Here is a 15,839-nt window from a genome sequence, read left to right on the forward strand (position 1 = left end):
TAAAAAAAAACAATGTTACAAGCTAAAAGTTAATAAGAAACAACCACAACTTTAGTGGCTTATAACTCGAGTGGGAATAATTGGCAATTAGTCACATCCACATTAGTATATTTTGTGATATTTTAGCTAATGGAAAGTGTAGACATAATTTTGAACCCTCGATAGAAAGAGTAAGAACCTAGTTACACATGAAAGTGTTGAAATTTGAAAATGACATTCCGATCATTAGAAACATGGTTTGAACAAGATTGACAGTGACATCTAACACACACTAAGGATAACCGTGACACGCGCTCTGTAACTATCTAAGCCCACCACTGACAGATATTGCTCGATTTGACCCATTACGTATCACCATTACCCTTACCGTTTTAAAACGCGTCTATTAAAGAGAGATTTCCATACTCTTCATTTCTTTCTTCAATTAATAGATATCACAAACTTATTCCCTAACTTCTAAATAAAAGAAAACAAAGATATCAATATAAATAGAAATATGTTGGGGTTGGAATTACGTCTAAATATAAATTAGCCTAACTAAAAGCCAAGACTGTAGGCTTAATCACAACAGACCAGCATATCTTTTCTATATAGAATATACCACTAAGCTAGAGACTAGGAGAAAGCCACAACTTAAACATTATTTCCAACACTAGAACATGTGCCAACTTCTTCGTTTTCTTCTTCTATATCAACTTACGCGTTTTTTCGGTTTTGGATCCAATTTTATTCGATTTTGAATTGAATTTTTGTTCAAGAAACTTCGTCGACTTTTAAATACATTTCAATAAATTTTTAAAAATAGCATTTAACGCCCTTTCGACTTTTTATTTATTATTTTTTTTCTCGTTTATTAAATACCTTTTTAATCTCATTCTCTCCTTCTTCGATCTCTAAATTTGTTCTTATTTCTTTCTTTTCTCAATTTTAAATATTAAAACTTTAAACAAAAAATAAATACTCTCATTTTCTAGATTTACAAAATACAAATGTAAGAATCCTCAATGCTCAGATATCTAATTTAATGTTAATAATAAATGAGAGTGTTTTTCATTTTTATTTAATATAATATATAAGAAAAAAAAAAAGAGTGTTAAACTGAAAAATTAATGTATAAATGGTTTCATGCATAAAAATTTAAAAGTATCCATGGTATTTTTAAAAACCTATGATTATTTTTTAATGAAACTTTTAAAGTGAAAAACATATTTTTTAAATACTTTTTAAATGTCTTTTAACAAAATATTAATGGTTTTCATTTAAAATTAACGTAATAATATTTTTTATTATTTTTTGAATATTTAAGAACATTTTGATTTTTTTTATAAAAAAAGAAAAAAGTTAAGGTTGATTGAAATGTTAGAAAATTTAAAAATATTTGATTAGACAAAATATTTATTAATTTATTAAAAATTGTGAATTAAGAGTAGAACTTGGAAGCTTGAGGAATATTTTGTACTAAAAGAAGAAGGTTGAGAATTATTTTAAATAGAGGAGGAAAAAAAGAAAAAGAAAAAAGAAAAAGAAAAAGAAAAAGAAAAAAAAGGAAATATTAAAAAATATTTTAATGGCCTGGCATTTAGCGAATAGCAAAACATTAGCCATCAAATTACTACCGGCTGTATCCGTCGGTAAATTGAAAATAAACTGACATTCTCCCTCCTTCTTTGTCGAATTATTACATAGAAAAACCAACAAACCCTAAAAGTGTCCGTTCAATTTTTCTTCTTCTTTGCTTCAACTACTCGTTACATAGCTCAATTCCCTCTCTTCTTCTGAAGAAATTTGCAGTTTCATCAGCTGAATCCATACTGAAATCCCTAATTCTCTCAGTTTGCGGCTCGTTTTAGACAGATAATGGAGGGAATGCCGCACCCAATACCCCGTACAGTGGATGAGGTCTACAGCGACTTTAAAGGCAGACGTGCCGGCTTGATCAAAGCCCTCACCGCGGGTCTCTTCATCTTTTTTCTTCTTCCTGCTTCCGCTCATCATCTTTACTCTGTTTGTGTTGTTCGTGTTAGATGTTGGCTAACTGTGTTGTTGTTTCTGTACGAATTCCAGCACTTTAATCTTTTTTTTTTTTTTTTCATTTTTATTTGAGTTTTTGCAGATGTTGAGAAGTTTTACCAGCAGTGCGATCCTGGTGGGTTTTCTTTCTCTTCTATCGTTCTCTTGATGTCTGTCTTAATTAGTGTTCAGAAATGTATCGTTCGCTGTTTTCTAGTTCTTACGCTTGTTCGTGGTCTTGAATTCCATTTGTTCATTGGGTTGAGTTCGTTTTTTCATTTTGATGAAGTATTCTAGGCGTGTCTCTTTAAAACTGTCTTACTTTAGCTTTGCTACTGAATTGTTTTATTTTATTTTTTTTAATGTTTTTAATACGTTGTTATTTGCTAGCTAGCTCTCTACATCGAACTGGTGTTTTTTTTTCGGCTTAATGTTGCAAGTCTATCTGAATAATATTTCTTCCGTGCGTGGGATGTGCCCGACGATTGTTTTCTCCTAACTTCATAGCTAAATTCAGCTGTTTGGAAGTATTTGGGGTCCTGGGTTGTGGTAGAACTGGAGATATTTAGGGTAGAGCTGAGCATAACAGAATAAATGGTTCGAGTAACTGGCTAAATTTGATTACGGTGGATAGTCAATAACAAGTGAATAAGCTGGTGCGGGGTCAACGCACAGTCGCAAATTTTGAATCTCATAAATGGGAGGTTGGAGAGTGAAACATATTGCATATATGTCTATCTATTTAACTGGTTGTTTTTTACTTTGTTATTGCATTACACGGGTTGTTTTAACTTTTAGTTATGTTCCTTTGGTTTCTGCACCTCTATAAGTAACATTCTGGATAATGACATACACAAATTTGAAACTACGATTCCCATGACTGAATTGGATGTGTGCTTTGGGTATTGTCGTTTTGGAATCTTTTCTTCTTATTTTCCCTTCTTTTTGCTATTTCTTCCCTCCCAAAGTTCTTTTTATCTAAAACTTATTATATGAATGCATTTGATGTAAACTTGTTCTCCTTTTTCTTTGATCCTCCTTTTCTGTCCACATCCATGATCTGCCTGATTCAAAAGATATCTTTAGAAAATGTACCGTGTGGGGAGCTCTCTATGTAATTATCATTTTCTCGTTTTATTTATTATATTGATGGACAGGTTTCATTGTTTGCGACTATATGTACTTAAGGCTAGTTCTGAAGAGGTGGATAGGATTCTTTTACTTCTGCCTTTTCTGTTGACCTATTTTGCATACATTCATTATGATGTTTATAGTTATAGATTTGTTAAATCTGATAATTTCTTTCTGTTCATCTTCTTTCATGTTTGCTTATTTATGAGAACTAAATAAATCTTTTTTTAACAAAGTGTAACTTTCTCTTCAACCATTTAATCCAACCACCTGCTTTGTTAATTGTTAACTTTCTCTTTCCCTTCATTGAGAATGAAGTTCGATGATATAATTGTATTGATTTGAAGGTCATGTTTTTCCCCCTCACCTGAAATGTAGTGGAGGGTAATCCATCTCCTAGATTCTATCTTCTACCATGCGCACGTATTATGCAATTTTTATCTTGATATGAAGATTTTATTCATTTTTGGTGGGATGGTTGGCTTATTTCTTAGTTTTTAGAAGTTGTGTTAGATTTACATATAAATTTAAATATAATTTCTTCTTGTAATGCTAATATTTTATATCCTGAGGTAATGAGTTCTTTAAATGAGTGGAATACTGCATCAACCTTAACTTGATATCTAATGTTACGTTTTTTTTATTATTTATCATTTTTATATTACAGTTATTATTACGGTGACAACCTCTTCCAATTAAAATCTTACAATTTTTAAATCATGTTATGTTCAACTTCTACTTAGTCACCCTAATTCTTCTACTGAATGAATGAGATGATTTCACTATATGACATGGACGGGCAGTTGAAAGTGGTCCTCCAATATTGACTTTCTGGACACCCTCAGTTCTAAATATGGAGGTTAACCTTGATTGGCATCTTGAGGGACGTCATGTTGGCTGACTATCCTGTCCTTGATCACATTACCTTTTTTTTCTTTTAATTGTTACTTTGTAGCTGAAAATATCTGATAGAGTAATACAAGTTTTCTTGAGTTTAATTTGAGATGTATTGAGGATTAAAGAAAGAATTTCTTATATTTGTCCGAGACAATTCTTGTCATGCTTATAGAGAAGGAGAACCTGTGTCTCTATGGACTTCCAAATGAAACGTGGGAAGTTAACTTGCCTGTGGAGGAGGTGCCCCCTGAGCTCCCGGAACCAGCATTAGGCATAAACTTTGCAAGGGATGGGATGCAGGAGAAAGATTGGTTATCGCTGGTTGCAGTTCACAGTGATTCATGGTTGCTTGCTGTTGCATTCTATTTTGGTGCTCGTTTTGGATTTGGGAAGAATGAAAGGTTTGCAACAGTACTTTTGTGACCATTATGAATTCTTATAAGACATTTTTCAGCATTAATGCTGCTGTCTTTTTTACTTTTATAAATATATATATATAAAATTCAAAAGAAATAAAAGAAATTTGGCTCTGCTTCACCACACGTATCTTTATCTTTTCAATGTAATAAGGACAATTTTACATTTAACTGTGAATGGAGATAGAGAATGAGGTTTCACTAGTTGTTCATGTTCTAGCATGTCGCGTCTGAACATTTTTTTTTGGAAAAATAGTGTAGTGAAGGGGCTTTAACAATGCTTCATACTCACAAGGTTCAAATTATTTTCTATGACAAGTGACTCCTCCGTATTTATCTTTTTACTTTAGGATGTGTCTGTGTGTTGGGGGGCTCTAACAAAATAACCAGAAGTGTGCTTTCACAAAATCTAGCAGTCAACAGATGATCTTTCAGAAGAATTCCTGGAACTTTTTATATCTTTTCATTTCTTAATGAAAAGTTTGTTTATCGTTTTAAAAAAATTACTTGTTCAGAGTTGAGTGTGAACTTTGTTTGTTTCAAGTTGGATCTATGTTTATGTTTTTGTCCCTGTTGTTGATGCAACTATCCTTTTTCTCCAAGTAGACAGGAGTCTGTGGTTTGAGTTGTGTGGATAACTGTATCCTTGCCCTTGAATGCTCTGTTGTTCTTCTTGGTTCTTCCAGTTTAAGATGGGGGTTTACTCATTTTTAGATTTGAAAATACTTGGTTAACTTCAGTTATCCTCTAGTTTTACCAATTTTATGCATATTCATTTGTTTAGTTCTAGCATTTTCCTCTTATTAAAAAGAAAGCTTTAGTATCCTGGGAAGGTCTCTTGCAGGAGTGGTTAGTATCTTCAACATCGAGTCAACTTGCAGTCCACTTTGCTTATCTTTTATTATTATTTTCTAAAGAGAAAAATTATACCCATTTTTTACCATGCTATCATTTCAACAATTCTTTAGTGCATTGTATTGCATGTGCTTTTTGATGCTCATAATCTCGGGTTTGTTTCATGACTTCAATGATTTTTTCAAGGAAATCTTGTAGTCTCTGATGTGCTGTCTCATTTTGTCACTTACTTCAACTAGCTAATTAAGACATGCATTACACGTGACATAAGCCATTATTTATAAATAGTTAACCAGTTATCTATAAAGGTAGGCTTGGCATATGAAAATGATTTTCAAGTTTCTTATTATGTTGGCTCTCTTTTGAGAATAGCTTAAACTAAATCCAGTTCTAGCTTGAGAATCACTGAAACGTATGAGCACTTCAACATACATGTCTTTGTCGTGATCTATCATATATTTTAAAATTTGTTCATATTATGCCTATGCCCATGCTTCTTTCGGTAAAATTACCTAAACTTTCTTTAATGGATTCTGAATAAGTCAAATCTAAGCTATTCCTTGGTGTGCATGTACTTCTTTCTCTTTCTTATCTTTTCTTACTCTTTTTCTCAAAAACATCTGAATGATGCTACAATAAGAAATGGAATTACACGATTAAGGCCTGGCATTCTTTTGTACTGTGCATCACTCGTTTTAGACTCTTAAGTGTTGACAAAGAGGAGAAATTTATTATTTCTTAATGAAGTTTTAGGTGAACTTTTTATATTCTTACAGAGTCATACAGTCAAAATGATTAGAGTATAGGTTGAGGGGCTTAATGATCATTACAGAAGTAATGTTTACCTCTTGTTCAGGCCAATGATCATTACAGAAGTAATGTAACTATGAAAAATTTTGACCTGTCTGTGTCATTGTTGCTTGAACCTGGTGGTTTGTGAAATTGTGAAGGTTTTTATTCTCGAAATTATTGTAAAGTTGTAACTTGTAGGCACATTAAGTTTCTATGTTCTACGGATGTCAGGAAATTTACGGGATCCTTGTGACGTCTTTAAGCATGTTTTGATTTTGATCTCACTTTTGCTATGTCATATTCATTTCGATTCCTTCTCATCTACTAAGGTCATCTGCTTCAGTGGAATAATAAGCTATTTTTTATTTTAGTTGGATTTCTGTTCAATGTCTTCTGGCATAGTCATTTTCACCAATATGGTAATGGCAATAATGTATATGAAACGTGTTGTGTTTAGGAAAGTAGGGGAAATATCCAGAAAATTCCTCCATCGTTAGTTGAGAAAACTGTGGTCTTTATTTCTGAAAATTTGACTTCCTTTATGCCAATACTGTATTTTCGTCATGGTATTAGACAGACATGACTCAGATTGAGATTGGACATTGCAGGAAGAGGCTATTCCAGATGATCAACGATCTCCCAAGTGTATTTGAAGTTGTAAGTGGAAATGGTAAGCAGTCAAAAGAACAGTCTGCCACTCATAACAATAGCAGCAAAAGCAAATCGGGTGGGAAGATGGTAAGCAATTTCCGAAGTTCATAATTAGTTGAACATTATTCTTCTGTTCTTTTGCTGCAACCTCATGCCATACATAAATCCTGCTGTTCTTTTCTGTCTTTTAGCAGTCCAGGCAATTGGAGTCCCATAGCAAGGGAGTGAAGATGTCTCCACCACCAAAAGAGGATGAAGATAGCGGGGAAGACGAGGAGGAAGAAGAAGATGATGAACAGGGTGCAACATGTGGGGCTTGTGGGGACAACTACGGCAACGATGAATTCTGGATTTGTTGTGATGTATGTGAAAGATGGTTCCATGGAAAGTGTGTGAAGATTACACCTGCCAAGGCCGAGCATATCAAACAATACAAGTGTCCAAGTTGCAGTAACAAGAGAGCAAGGGTTTGAATTTAGGATCTGAAAGTTGAAGATAGTTGCAGGGAACGAAAAAAAGGGAGAAAAAGAAAAGAAAAAAAAAAAAAACGAAGAAAGCAGGCAGCACGACGACTCCGAGACTTGTGTTATTACTACGATTATAAAGCTAAAATATGGTGTTGTTAAAGTCCGTTGACAGATTTGGTGAATTGGGATGGAATTTCAAGTTTTCCTACTTGTGTTATTCTTCTGTCTAATTCTAGAATTAGTGGTTTTCTCTTTGAATAGTTATGAATATTTGTCATCCACGTCCCAAATTGAATCAGACTCAGAAACAACCTGTTGTTCATGTTTTTTTTTTTCCTATTAAATGCCTGTAGAAGAACTGGATACGTAGAGTGGTGGATCATGGTTTTTAATGTGTTCTTCAACCAGGCTGGCTATTGAAGGAAGAGGACCTAGAATGACAGTGATTTGGATCTGCCTTTATGCTTGTTGGTTGAAGGGGCTGAGGTTGAAAGTTCTGTTTATGTGTAAGAAGTTTGAGGCAATTCGGATGAGAGAGAGAGAGAGAGAGGAAAATGGATACATTTAGAGATGTCTTTAAGTGTTTGTTTGTTTGTTGGTTTGGATGATTTAATATCATCTCTAACAAACGTAAGAAGACAATGGGGCGATGTCAAGTCAAGTCCTGCGTTGTTTTGTTTTGTTTGGTGAATGCTGGTCTGCAAGGTGTGACTATTGAGGCTTTTTTGCTCATTAATTTGTGCATCTATCAAACTTCAGGCACACACCCTGTGGCCTCTGCTGCTGTGTCTTCTTCTGTCTATTTTAATGCTCTTACCTATCACATGACTTCGCCCTTCTCCTCTCTTACTTTCATAGTCACATTCCCATTGAAAGAGATGGCTGTTAATCCATCTTTTTTAATAACAACTTCTTCAAATGAGCCTTGAGCGATCTCGAGAACTATCGCATGCTCTTTTATCCCATGCTGTCTCTAACTGACTGCAATGCCCGGTTAGAACAGGATTCTCCCTTTTTATCTTAGCATGCACACTTTACTCTTCTCTGGATGATTGGATTGCCCTAGCATCATATTCACAATTAGCGCATTCATCATAATTAGAAGCTCTCACTTGCGTCTTTCACTCGATCTCGCAGCTTCACCCCTCAATCAATCTAATTCCCTGAACAATCGAAGTGACAAGGAGAGACCCATAAATAACTCATAATTCACTCTACATAAGTCTTGCTTTTGTCAGGTTTAGGGGAATGAATAGATAAGTGATTTAGAACCTTTAATAATAATAAAAATAATAATAAGAATAATAAGAATAATAAAATGTCACTATAAACCATTCATTTAATCCCACAATTATTTGTAGCCTTTCTAATTTTCAATATATTATATTTATTGGACGTCACTTCCAACTTTTTTGTCGGCTAAAATATGATTTTAGTCACTAAAATTGCACTCTTAAATTTAATTTAGTTTTAATAATTTATTTAACTTTACCCAAATTGGTAAATAATAAATAACTTATTTTAGTTATTATAATTAATATTATTTGATACAGTTATGAAATAGTTACCTATAAGTTGTAACTTATAGGCATGTGCGTATTAATTACATTAGAATTAGAAATGAAAATGTTTTATTTATTAAGTTATTTATTAAAGGAATGAAAATGATTCTCCCTTATATTAATAATATATTATTACAAAAAATCTCCATTTGATGAATGGGCTCTATTTTAGCCTAATTAAGAGCCAATTTGCTTATTTTGGAGAAATTAATTTTCCTTTATTTTCCAATCCCTAAGTTTCGTACTTCATATAAAGTAGCTTTTCATGCAAAGTAGGAAGTAAATAAAATCAATGTTTTCTTTTTAGAATATTACTTTGAATATGCAACTTTCAAAACAGTAGAAGGTACAAATTAAAAAAAAAAAACCATTTTTTTATTTATAATAATCCAAAAAAAGGGGAAAAAAATGTAAAAAAGGGATCTTAATTTGTGAAATCAATAATTGAAAATGTTTCTCCTCCTCCTCCTTTTTGTATGAATATAAAATCAATGGCGGATTGCAATGAATGAAGAACAGGGAAAGGGCAGTTCTTTATTGACTCAAAATTTGCCTAAAATCAATAATCAAGCCATTGTTGCAGAGAGAGAAGAATCAATCAATCAATCAAGCCCGCCGTGTTTAGAGGCAGTTTTCCATCTTCCATCTCTTCAATTTCTCTGGGATCATTCTCTCAAATTTGTATTCCGAGGCTCATTTTTGAGGCGCCAACTTAAAACCCTAAAACTCACTTCTACATTTTCTTTTTCCTTTCTCTCTGAGTCTCTCAGATCTCTGTTATTTTCAACCACTTTTGTTACTGATCGTTTTCGTATTCTATGATGGAGACTAAGTAAACATTTTGTGTTTTCTTCTTCTTCTTCTTCTGTTGTTGTTCTACTACTTGCTATCATGTTTGATCGATGAAATGGAAATGTGTGTGTGATTATGCCAATGTAAATGGTTACGAGTTCGTTCTGCAGCTAATCTGTGCTTTGAGTGTTTGCTTCGAGTTCTACTAGTTGAGTGATAATGGCCGAAGTTCGAGTTTCTGATCCTAGTAAGCTTCATTTGAAAAAGGAACTTACTCAAATCCGCAAGGCTGCTCGTGTTCTACGGGATCCTGGTACTACCTCGTCTTGGAAGTCTCCGCTTAGCTCTTCTAGATCTGTATTGGCTGCGGTGCCGGGTGGAGCGTCTTCTTCTTTGAACAAGAACTTGGAAAGTGAGACCAGGAGGCATAGTGGCCAATCCCAACTGGACGCCATTGTTCCTCCTCGATATGAAAATCGGAATCCCAAGGACAAGAAGATATACCTCTACAACTGGAAGAGCCATAAATCATCAAGCGAAAAGAGTGTTATCCATCAGAAGGAAGACCGTGATGGCAACCACGGTACTAATGATGATTCTTATTCAGTTCCGGGGCTCAGTCTTGATGATAGCTTGAGCGATGCACGAAATGGAGGCGACTCAAAGAGCGACACCTACCTGGGAGATCTCTGTTCTTCAATGGTCTTCAGGTGCGGTGATGCAAATCTAGTGTCATATGGCAGACCATTGGCCAAACGGGCTTCTGCATTCAAAAAGAAGAGTAAGAAGCATTGTTCCCATTTGGATGTTTTGTTGAGACATCAACAAAAGGGTCCTGTTCTTGGTAGGAAATTGTTGGAGGGCCATCCTTCGTTGTCTATTAATTTCAGCCAGGATGATTCGATCGAGCAGTCTGATGACACCGAAGATTACTCTAACTCAGAGGATTTCAGACGATATTCTGCGGCTTCCCCTTTACTATTGAAGCTCCACCCATCTGCTAAGTTATTGAGAAATCATCGAAAAGAGGACTCTTCCTATTCTTATAGCACCCCAGCTTTATCTACTAGTTCTTATAATAGGTATGTTAATAACAACCCAAGTACTGTTGGGTCTTGGGAAGGCACCACAACTTCGATTAATGATGCAGATGATGAAGTGGATGATCAATTAGATTTTCCTGGTCGTCAGGGATGTGGTATTCCTTGCTATTGGTCAAAGAGGACGCCAAAGCATAGAGGAGTTTGTGGAGGTTGTTGCTCTCCTTCACTTTCTGATACCTGGAGAAGGAAGGGAAGTAGCATTTTGTTTTGTAGTCAATCTATTTATTCTAGGCGCAAATCATTAAATTCCAGTAACCGAAGATTTACTTCAGGAAGTGCTCGAGGGGTCCTCCCATTGCTTACTAACAGTGCAGATGGCATAGTTGGTTCATCGATTGGAACCGGGAGAAGCGATGATGAACTGTCTACTAACTTTGGGGAGCTTGATTTGGAGGCTCTGAGTAGGTTAGATGGACGAAGATGGTCAAGTTGCAGGAGTCATGAAGGGCTAGAGATTGTTGCTTTAAATGGGGAGGTAGAGGAGGGAAGTACACCAGAAAGTACAACAAGTTTCAGCCAGAAGTATAGACCGATGTTTTTTAATGAACTGATAGGTCAGAATATAGTGGTACAATCACTTATAAATGCTATTTCAAGGGGACGGATTGCTCCTGTTTATCTTTTCCAAGGTCCACGGGGTACTGGAAAAACAACAGCAGCAAGGATTTTTGCTGCTGCGTTGAATTGTTTGGCCCCGGAGGAAAATAAGCCATGTGGATACTGCAGAGAATGCACTGATTTCATGTCTGGCAAACAAAAGGATCTCTTGGAAGTTGATGGAACAAATAGGAAGGGAGTAGATAGAATTAGATACCAATTAAAAAAGTTATCATCCGGGCCATCTTCAGCCTTCTTGAGATATAAAGTTTTTCTCATTGATGAGTGTCATTTGTTGCCCTCTAAGGCGTGGCTCACATTTCTCAAATTCTTTGAAGAACCTCCTCAACGTGTTGTCTTCATATTCATAACTACTGATCTTGACAGTGTACCCCGTACCATTCAGTCAAGGTGTCAGAAGTACATATTTAACAAAATAAAAGATTGTGACATGGTAGAAAGACTTAAAAGAATTTCTGCAGAGGAGAACTTGGATGCTGATTTGGATGCATTGGATTTGATAGCTATGAATGCTGATGGTTCACTTAGAGATGCTGAAACAATGTTGGAACAATTGAGTTTGTTAGGGAAAAGGATAACAATATCTCTGGTTAATGAACTTGTGAGCACAGTCCCTCTTCTTTCGCTTTCATGTTACCTGGTTTGATTTGATTTGATTCTTTCTATTTTTTGATAATAGTTCTTCATATTTATCACTCGTTTTCCTCTTTCATAGGTTGGCATTGTTTCTGATGAAAAGTTGCTTGAGCTTTTAGCGCTAGCAATGTCTTCAAACACCGCAGAAACAGTTAAAAGGGCAAGAGAGTTGATGGATTCTGGGGTTGATCCGCTGGTTTTGATGTCTCAGCTCGCCAGCTTGATTATGGACATTATTGCTGGAACGTACAACATTATTGATCCTAAAGACAGTGCTTCAATATTTTGTGGACGCAGTTGTGAGTATTTTGCACCATCTTCTGATGTCATTAAATCAAAATCATGCTGGTGTTATGTTTAAGATATGGAATACTTATGAGATTATAAGAACTCAATTTTTATTATTTCGAACTGTTAATGTCTGCTTGAATAATTGGGTTTGATGTGATTAGAGGCCCCTAATACGGTAAACCTATGTTATTGAACTCTTAATGTACCTGCATCAACTCTTCTTTGCATGGTCAGTTTTCAACATGAATTTCCATTTCTTCCTTGTAATGAAGATTACTTGTTCATCCATAAGTTGTACTGGTGGGGAAATTCTTCAGTTATAAGTATGATTTTTTTTTGTTTTTCTGTATTTTATTTGATTATTAACTGTACAATGTTCGTTTTGATTTGATTATCCTTATAATGAAAGATGATGATGTTGTCCTCTGAAGTGAAAAGAATATCTTTCTTGCTAATATTGATCTACGAAATTAGTATAACAGATGTTCTGGAGATTGCTATGATTATCCTCAATTGACGTATTTTGTGGCTTTCCTTCAGTGAGCGAAACCGAAGTGGAAAGATTGAAGCATGCTCTTAAGTTTCTTTCGGAGGCCGAGAAGCAGTTGAGAGTTTCCAGTGAGCGTTCAACTTGGTTCACAGCAACTCTTTTGCAACTTGGTTCCATATCTTCTCTAGATTTCACTCCGACAGGCAGCAATAGGAGACAGAGCTGGAAGACAACTGACGATGATCCATCAACTACTTCAAATGGGACAATTGGCTACAAACAAAAGCCATTTTCTCATCTTACACCAAAGTTAGGTTCCCCTGCATCGTTGTGCAACCTGAAAAATGGCAATTATAATAAACAAGGGGATTTGTCGCCTATTGTTGATAGTTTGAGTAACAACCCCAAGCCCACGCATAAACAGTTCATGGACGGTAAAGACTCTTTTTCGCGTGATGATGCTACTCTTAGAAATATGGTTTTCAGATGCAAAAACTCAGAAAAGTTGGATAACATCTGGGTGCATTCTATTGAAAGATGCCACTCAAAGACGTTGCGGCAGCTATTGTATGCTTATGGGAAGCTTTTGTCCCTTTCGGAATCTGAAGGTAAGGACCAGAACCATTGATTGCCTTCCGAAATTGTACCCTTTCTCGTTGATAGGTGCTTAATTTCTTCTGCTTGCAGATACCCTTATTGCATACGTTGCCTTTGAGGATGCAGATATCAAATCCAGAGCTGAAAGGTTTCTGAGCAGTATCACAAATTCTATGGAGATGGTTCTTAGATGCAATGTAGAGGTTAGAATCATTTTGTTACCAGATGGTGAGACTTCTATTAATGGTATGACTGCAGCCAAGTCGTCCGAAGGTGTAGAACACGAACCTGTTGATAAAGAAAGGAAAATTGCCAATCTTAATGCGATGGAGGGCTATTCTAGCCGCTCTTTGATTCTGGATGGAACATATCAAGCAACCTCTGATTCATCGCAGCTACCATCCGAAAGTAACAATCAAAAAGACTGTTCAAGGGACAGGAGACAGGAAATCCCGATGCAGAGAATAGAATCAATTATTCGTGAACAAAGGTTGGAAACTGCCTGGTTACAGGCCATGGAAAAAGGCACACCTGGATCTTTGAGTCGTTTGAAACCCGAGAAGAATCAAGTCCTGCCTCAAGATGGTTCATACTATAAAGATCAAACGGAAGAAATGAATTCAACAGGGGACTCCTCTCGGAAATGGGATGATGAATTGAACCGTGAGCTTAAAGTTCTGAAGGCTAATGAAGAGCTAATTGCCCAGAAGGAGCAGGTTGGCAGACGGGTGGACCGCTATGCTATCTCCCCAAGTATACTGCACGATGGCGGCATGGTGGGAAATGCAAACAAGGATAACCTGTGAGTTTCTCTAGCTTTCGATTGAATCACTGAGTTTTCTTGCCTTGAATTTCATTATGTTTTTGCATGGGAGGATCATCAAAGTTTATCCTAAATGATCTCAACTCTTAATTTTAACAAGATCCATGCCTCCATTTGTTTTAAATACAGGGGATATGAATCAAGCTCAGCGGTTGGTGGTTGTAGTGGATTGTTCTGCTGGAACAACAGCAAATCCCATAAAAGGGGAAAGGTAATTTCCACAGTTCACTTTTCCATTTTATGAACATTTAACTTGATGATGAGTTGGCAGTCATTGATGTCTGTTTTTTCTGTTGGTGATGAGCAGGTAAGAACCAACCACGCTCGGTCACGCAGTGGAAGATTTTCACTGTTTGGGGAGTGTGGGAAGTCGAGGAATTTCGGGAGTCGATCTAGACGATAACCATGAGTCTGGTAATGGTTTTGTGTCTGTAATTTTGTGTTTTTTGGTACAATTCTTTATGGGCATAGGGATGGAGGGGGAAGTAGTTGATGTAAAGTTCTCATTAATCAAGCCAATAAATGGTCAGTAATGAACATTGGAGTGCCTAATTGGAGGGGGAAGCTTTGGTTCCAAATAGAATTCTTTTGACTTATTTGTAAAGAATCTCAGCCTATCACTATCTTAAAAAGATGTATACTCTGTCGGATTAGTTAGATAAGGAAATTTTAGAACTCAAGATCTCCATATCTTCACAGAATGGGCCTTTCCTTTTTTGGGGGAAAATGTTAGTTTTGACCTTTTCAACTAAACAGATAAAATGATTTTTTGGGAATGAAAATATTTGATTTCTAAATATTTATTTTATTGGATATAAAAGGTACATTTTTATTTCATGCAAACCATGTGAACTCTTTAAGACGACCGACAAGAACAAGACGAAAATTTGTCCTTATGGAAGAGCAAATCTTCTATCTTAGATTTTTTTCAGGCCATTTTCTGAAAGTGCTTTTAGAAGTTTCTTTTGGAAATTATTATTATTATTTATTTATTGTACTTTGAGGAACCAATCATTTGGATAGGAATGCAGCATTCGGAAAAAAACTCACTCACTTGTTTTTCATAATTATTTTATATTATTTCTTATATAACTCTAAAAAAAACTCTTTTAGTTAAAAGATAATTTTTCAAAAATATATATAGAAATTGAATTGGATATCTTAATTAAATGTTTTGAAAGTAAATATTTTTCTTTTATTGAAAATAAAAATTTAAATAAATGAATCAAACTACCCCATCCAAAACTTATATAGTTTGAACGGGATTCATTATTTAATAAACAACTTAAAAAAATATATTTCAATCCAATCCAAATGAATTAAAGTACAATAAAATATTAATAAAGAGACTAACTTAAAATTTAGAGTATAAATTATTTTTAAAAGATATATTATGACATATATCAATGGTGTAAACCAAATTTATTGCATTAAATAAGAACAATCATTATCATTTAATTTTCACAATTATAGTCTAACCGTTGTGCAATAATTTGTATATATTCTTTTTTATTAAAGTCAACTTATTTTTTTCTTAAAAAAAATATATTCGCACAAATGTATCCATACTTTGTGTAATTTATAAATAACATTACTTTCTAAAACAGCTTTTATAAAGGTAATATATATTTAAATAAAGGCTTCACAATCAGGAAAAAAAAAAAAAAAAAAAGTACGAGCAACGCGAAAATTTTAAATGGAAATAAAG

The 15,839-nt window shown here is 34.9% G+C and overlaps 2 protein-coding genes across 3 annotated transcripts; both read left to right on the forward strand.

Annotated features, from left to right (window-relative positions):
- Window positions 1–1,659: 1,659 nt before the first annotated feature.
- Window positions 1,660–7,541, forward strand: LOC111497531 (PHD finger protein ALFIN-LIKE 7-like). Of its 2 annotated transcripts, none has more exons than XM_023109272.1 (5): window positions 1,660–1,954; window positions 2,114–2,146; window positions 4,211–4,439; window positions 6,710–6,839; window positions 6,944–7,541. In XM_023109272.1, exons 1-5 carry the CDS (start codon window positions 1,858–1,860, stop codon window positions 7,223–7,225), a joined length of 771 nt encoding a protein of 256 aa, XP_022965040.1. In that variant the 5' UTR covers window positions 1,660–1,857; the 3' UTR covers window positions 7,226–7,541. The 2 variants fall into 2 exon arrangements, with proteins under 2 accessions (XP_022965040.1, XP_022972061.1); XM_023116293.1 differs by having other exon boundaries at window positions 6,947–7,541.
- Window positions 7,542–9,264: 1,723 nt separating this feature from the next.
- On the forward strand, window positions 9,265–14,811 carry LOC111483710 (protein STICHEL). Its single transcript, XM_023129986.1, has 6 exons — window positions 9,265–11,895; window positions 12,010–12,229; window positions 12,762–13,319; window positions 13,399–14,110; window positions 14,261–14,342; window positions 14,439–14,811. Exons 1-6 carry the CDS (start codon window positions 9,793–9,795, stop codon window positions 14,532–14,534), a joined length of 3,771 nt encoding a protein of 1,256 aa, XP_022985754.1. The 5' UTR covers window positions 9,265–9,792; the 3' UTR covers window positions 14,535–14,811.
- The last annotated feature ends 1,028 nt before the right edge of the window (window positions 14,812–15,839 follow it).

This window comes from Cucurbita maxima, unplaced genomic scaffold (assembly GCF_002738345.1).
Source record: "Cucurbita maxima cultivar Rimu unplaced genomic scaffold, Cmax_1.0 Cma_Scf00001, whole genome shotgun sequence".
Taxonomy (NCBI): domain Eukaryota; kingdom Viridiplantae; phylum Streptophyta; class Magnoliopsida; order Cucurbitales; family Cucurbitaceae; genus Cucurbita; species Cucurbita maxima.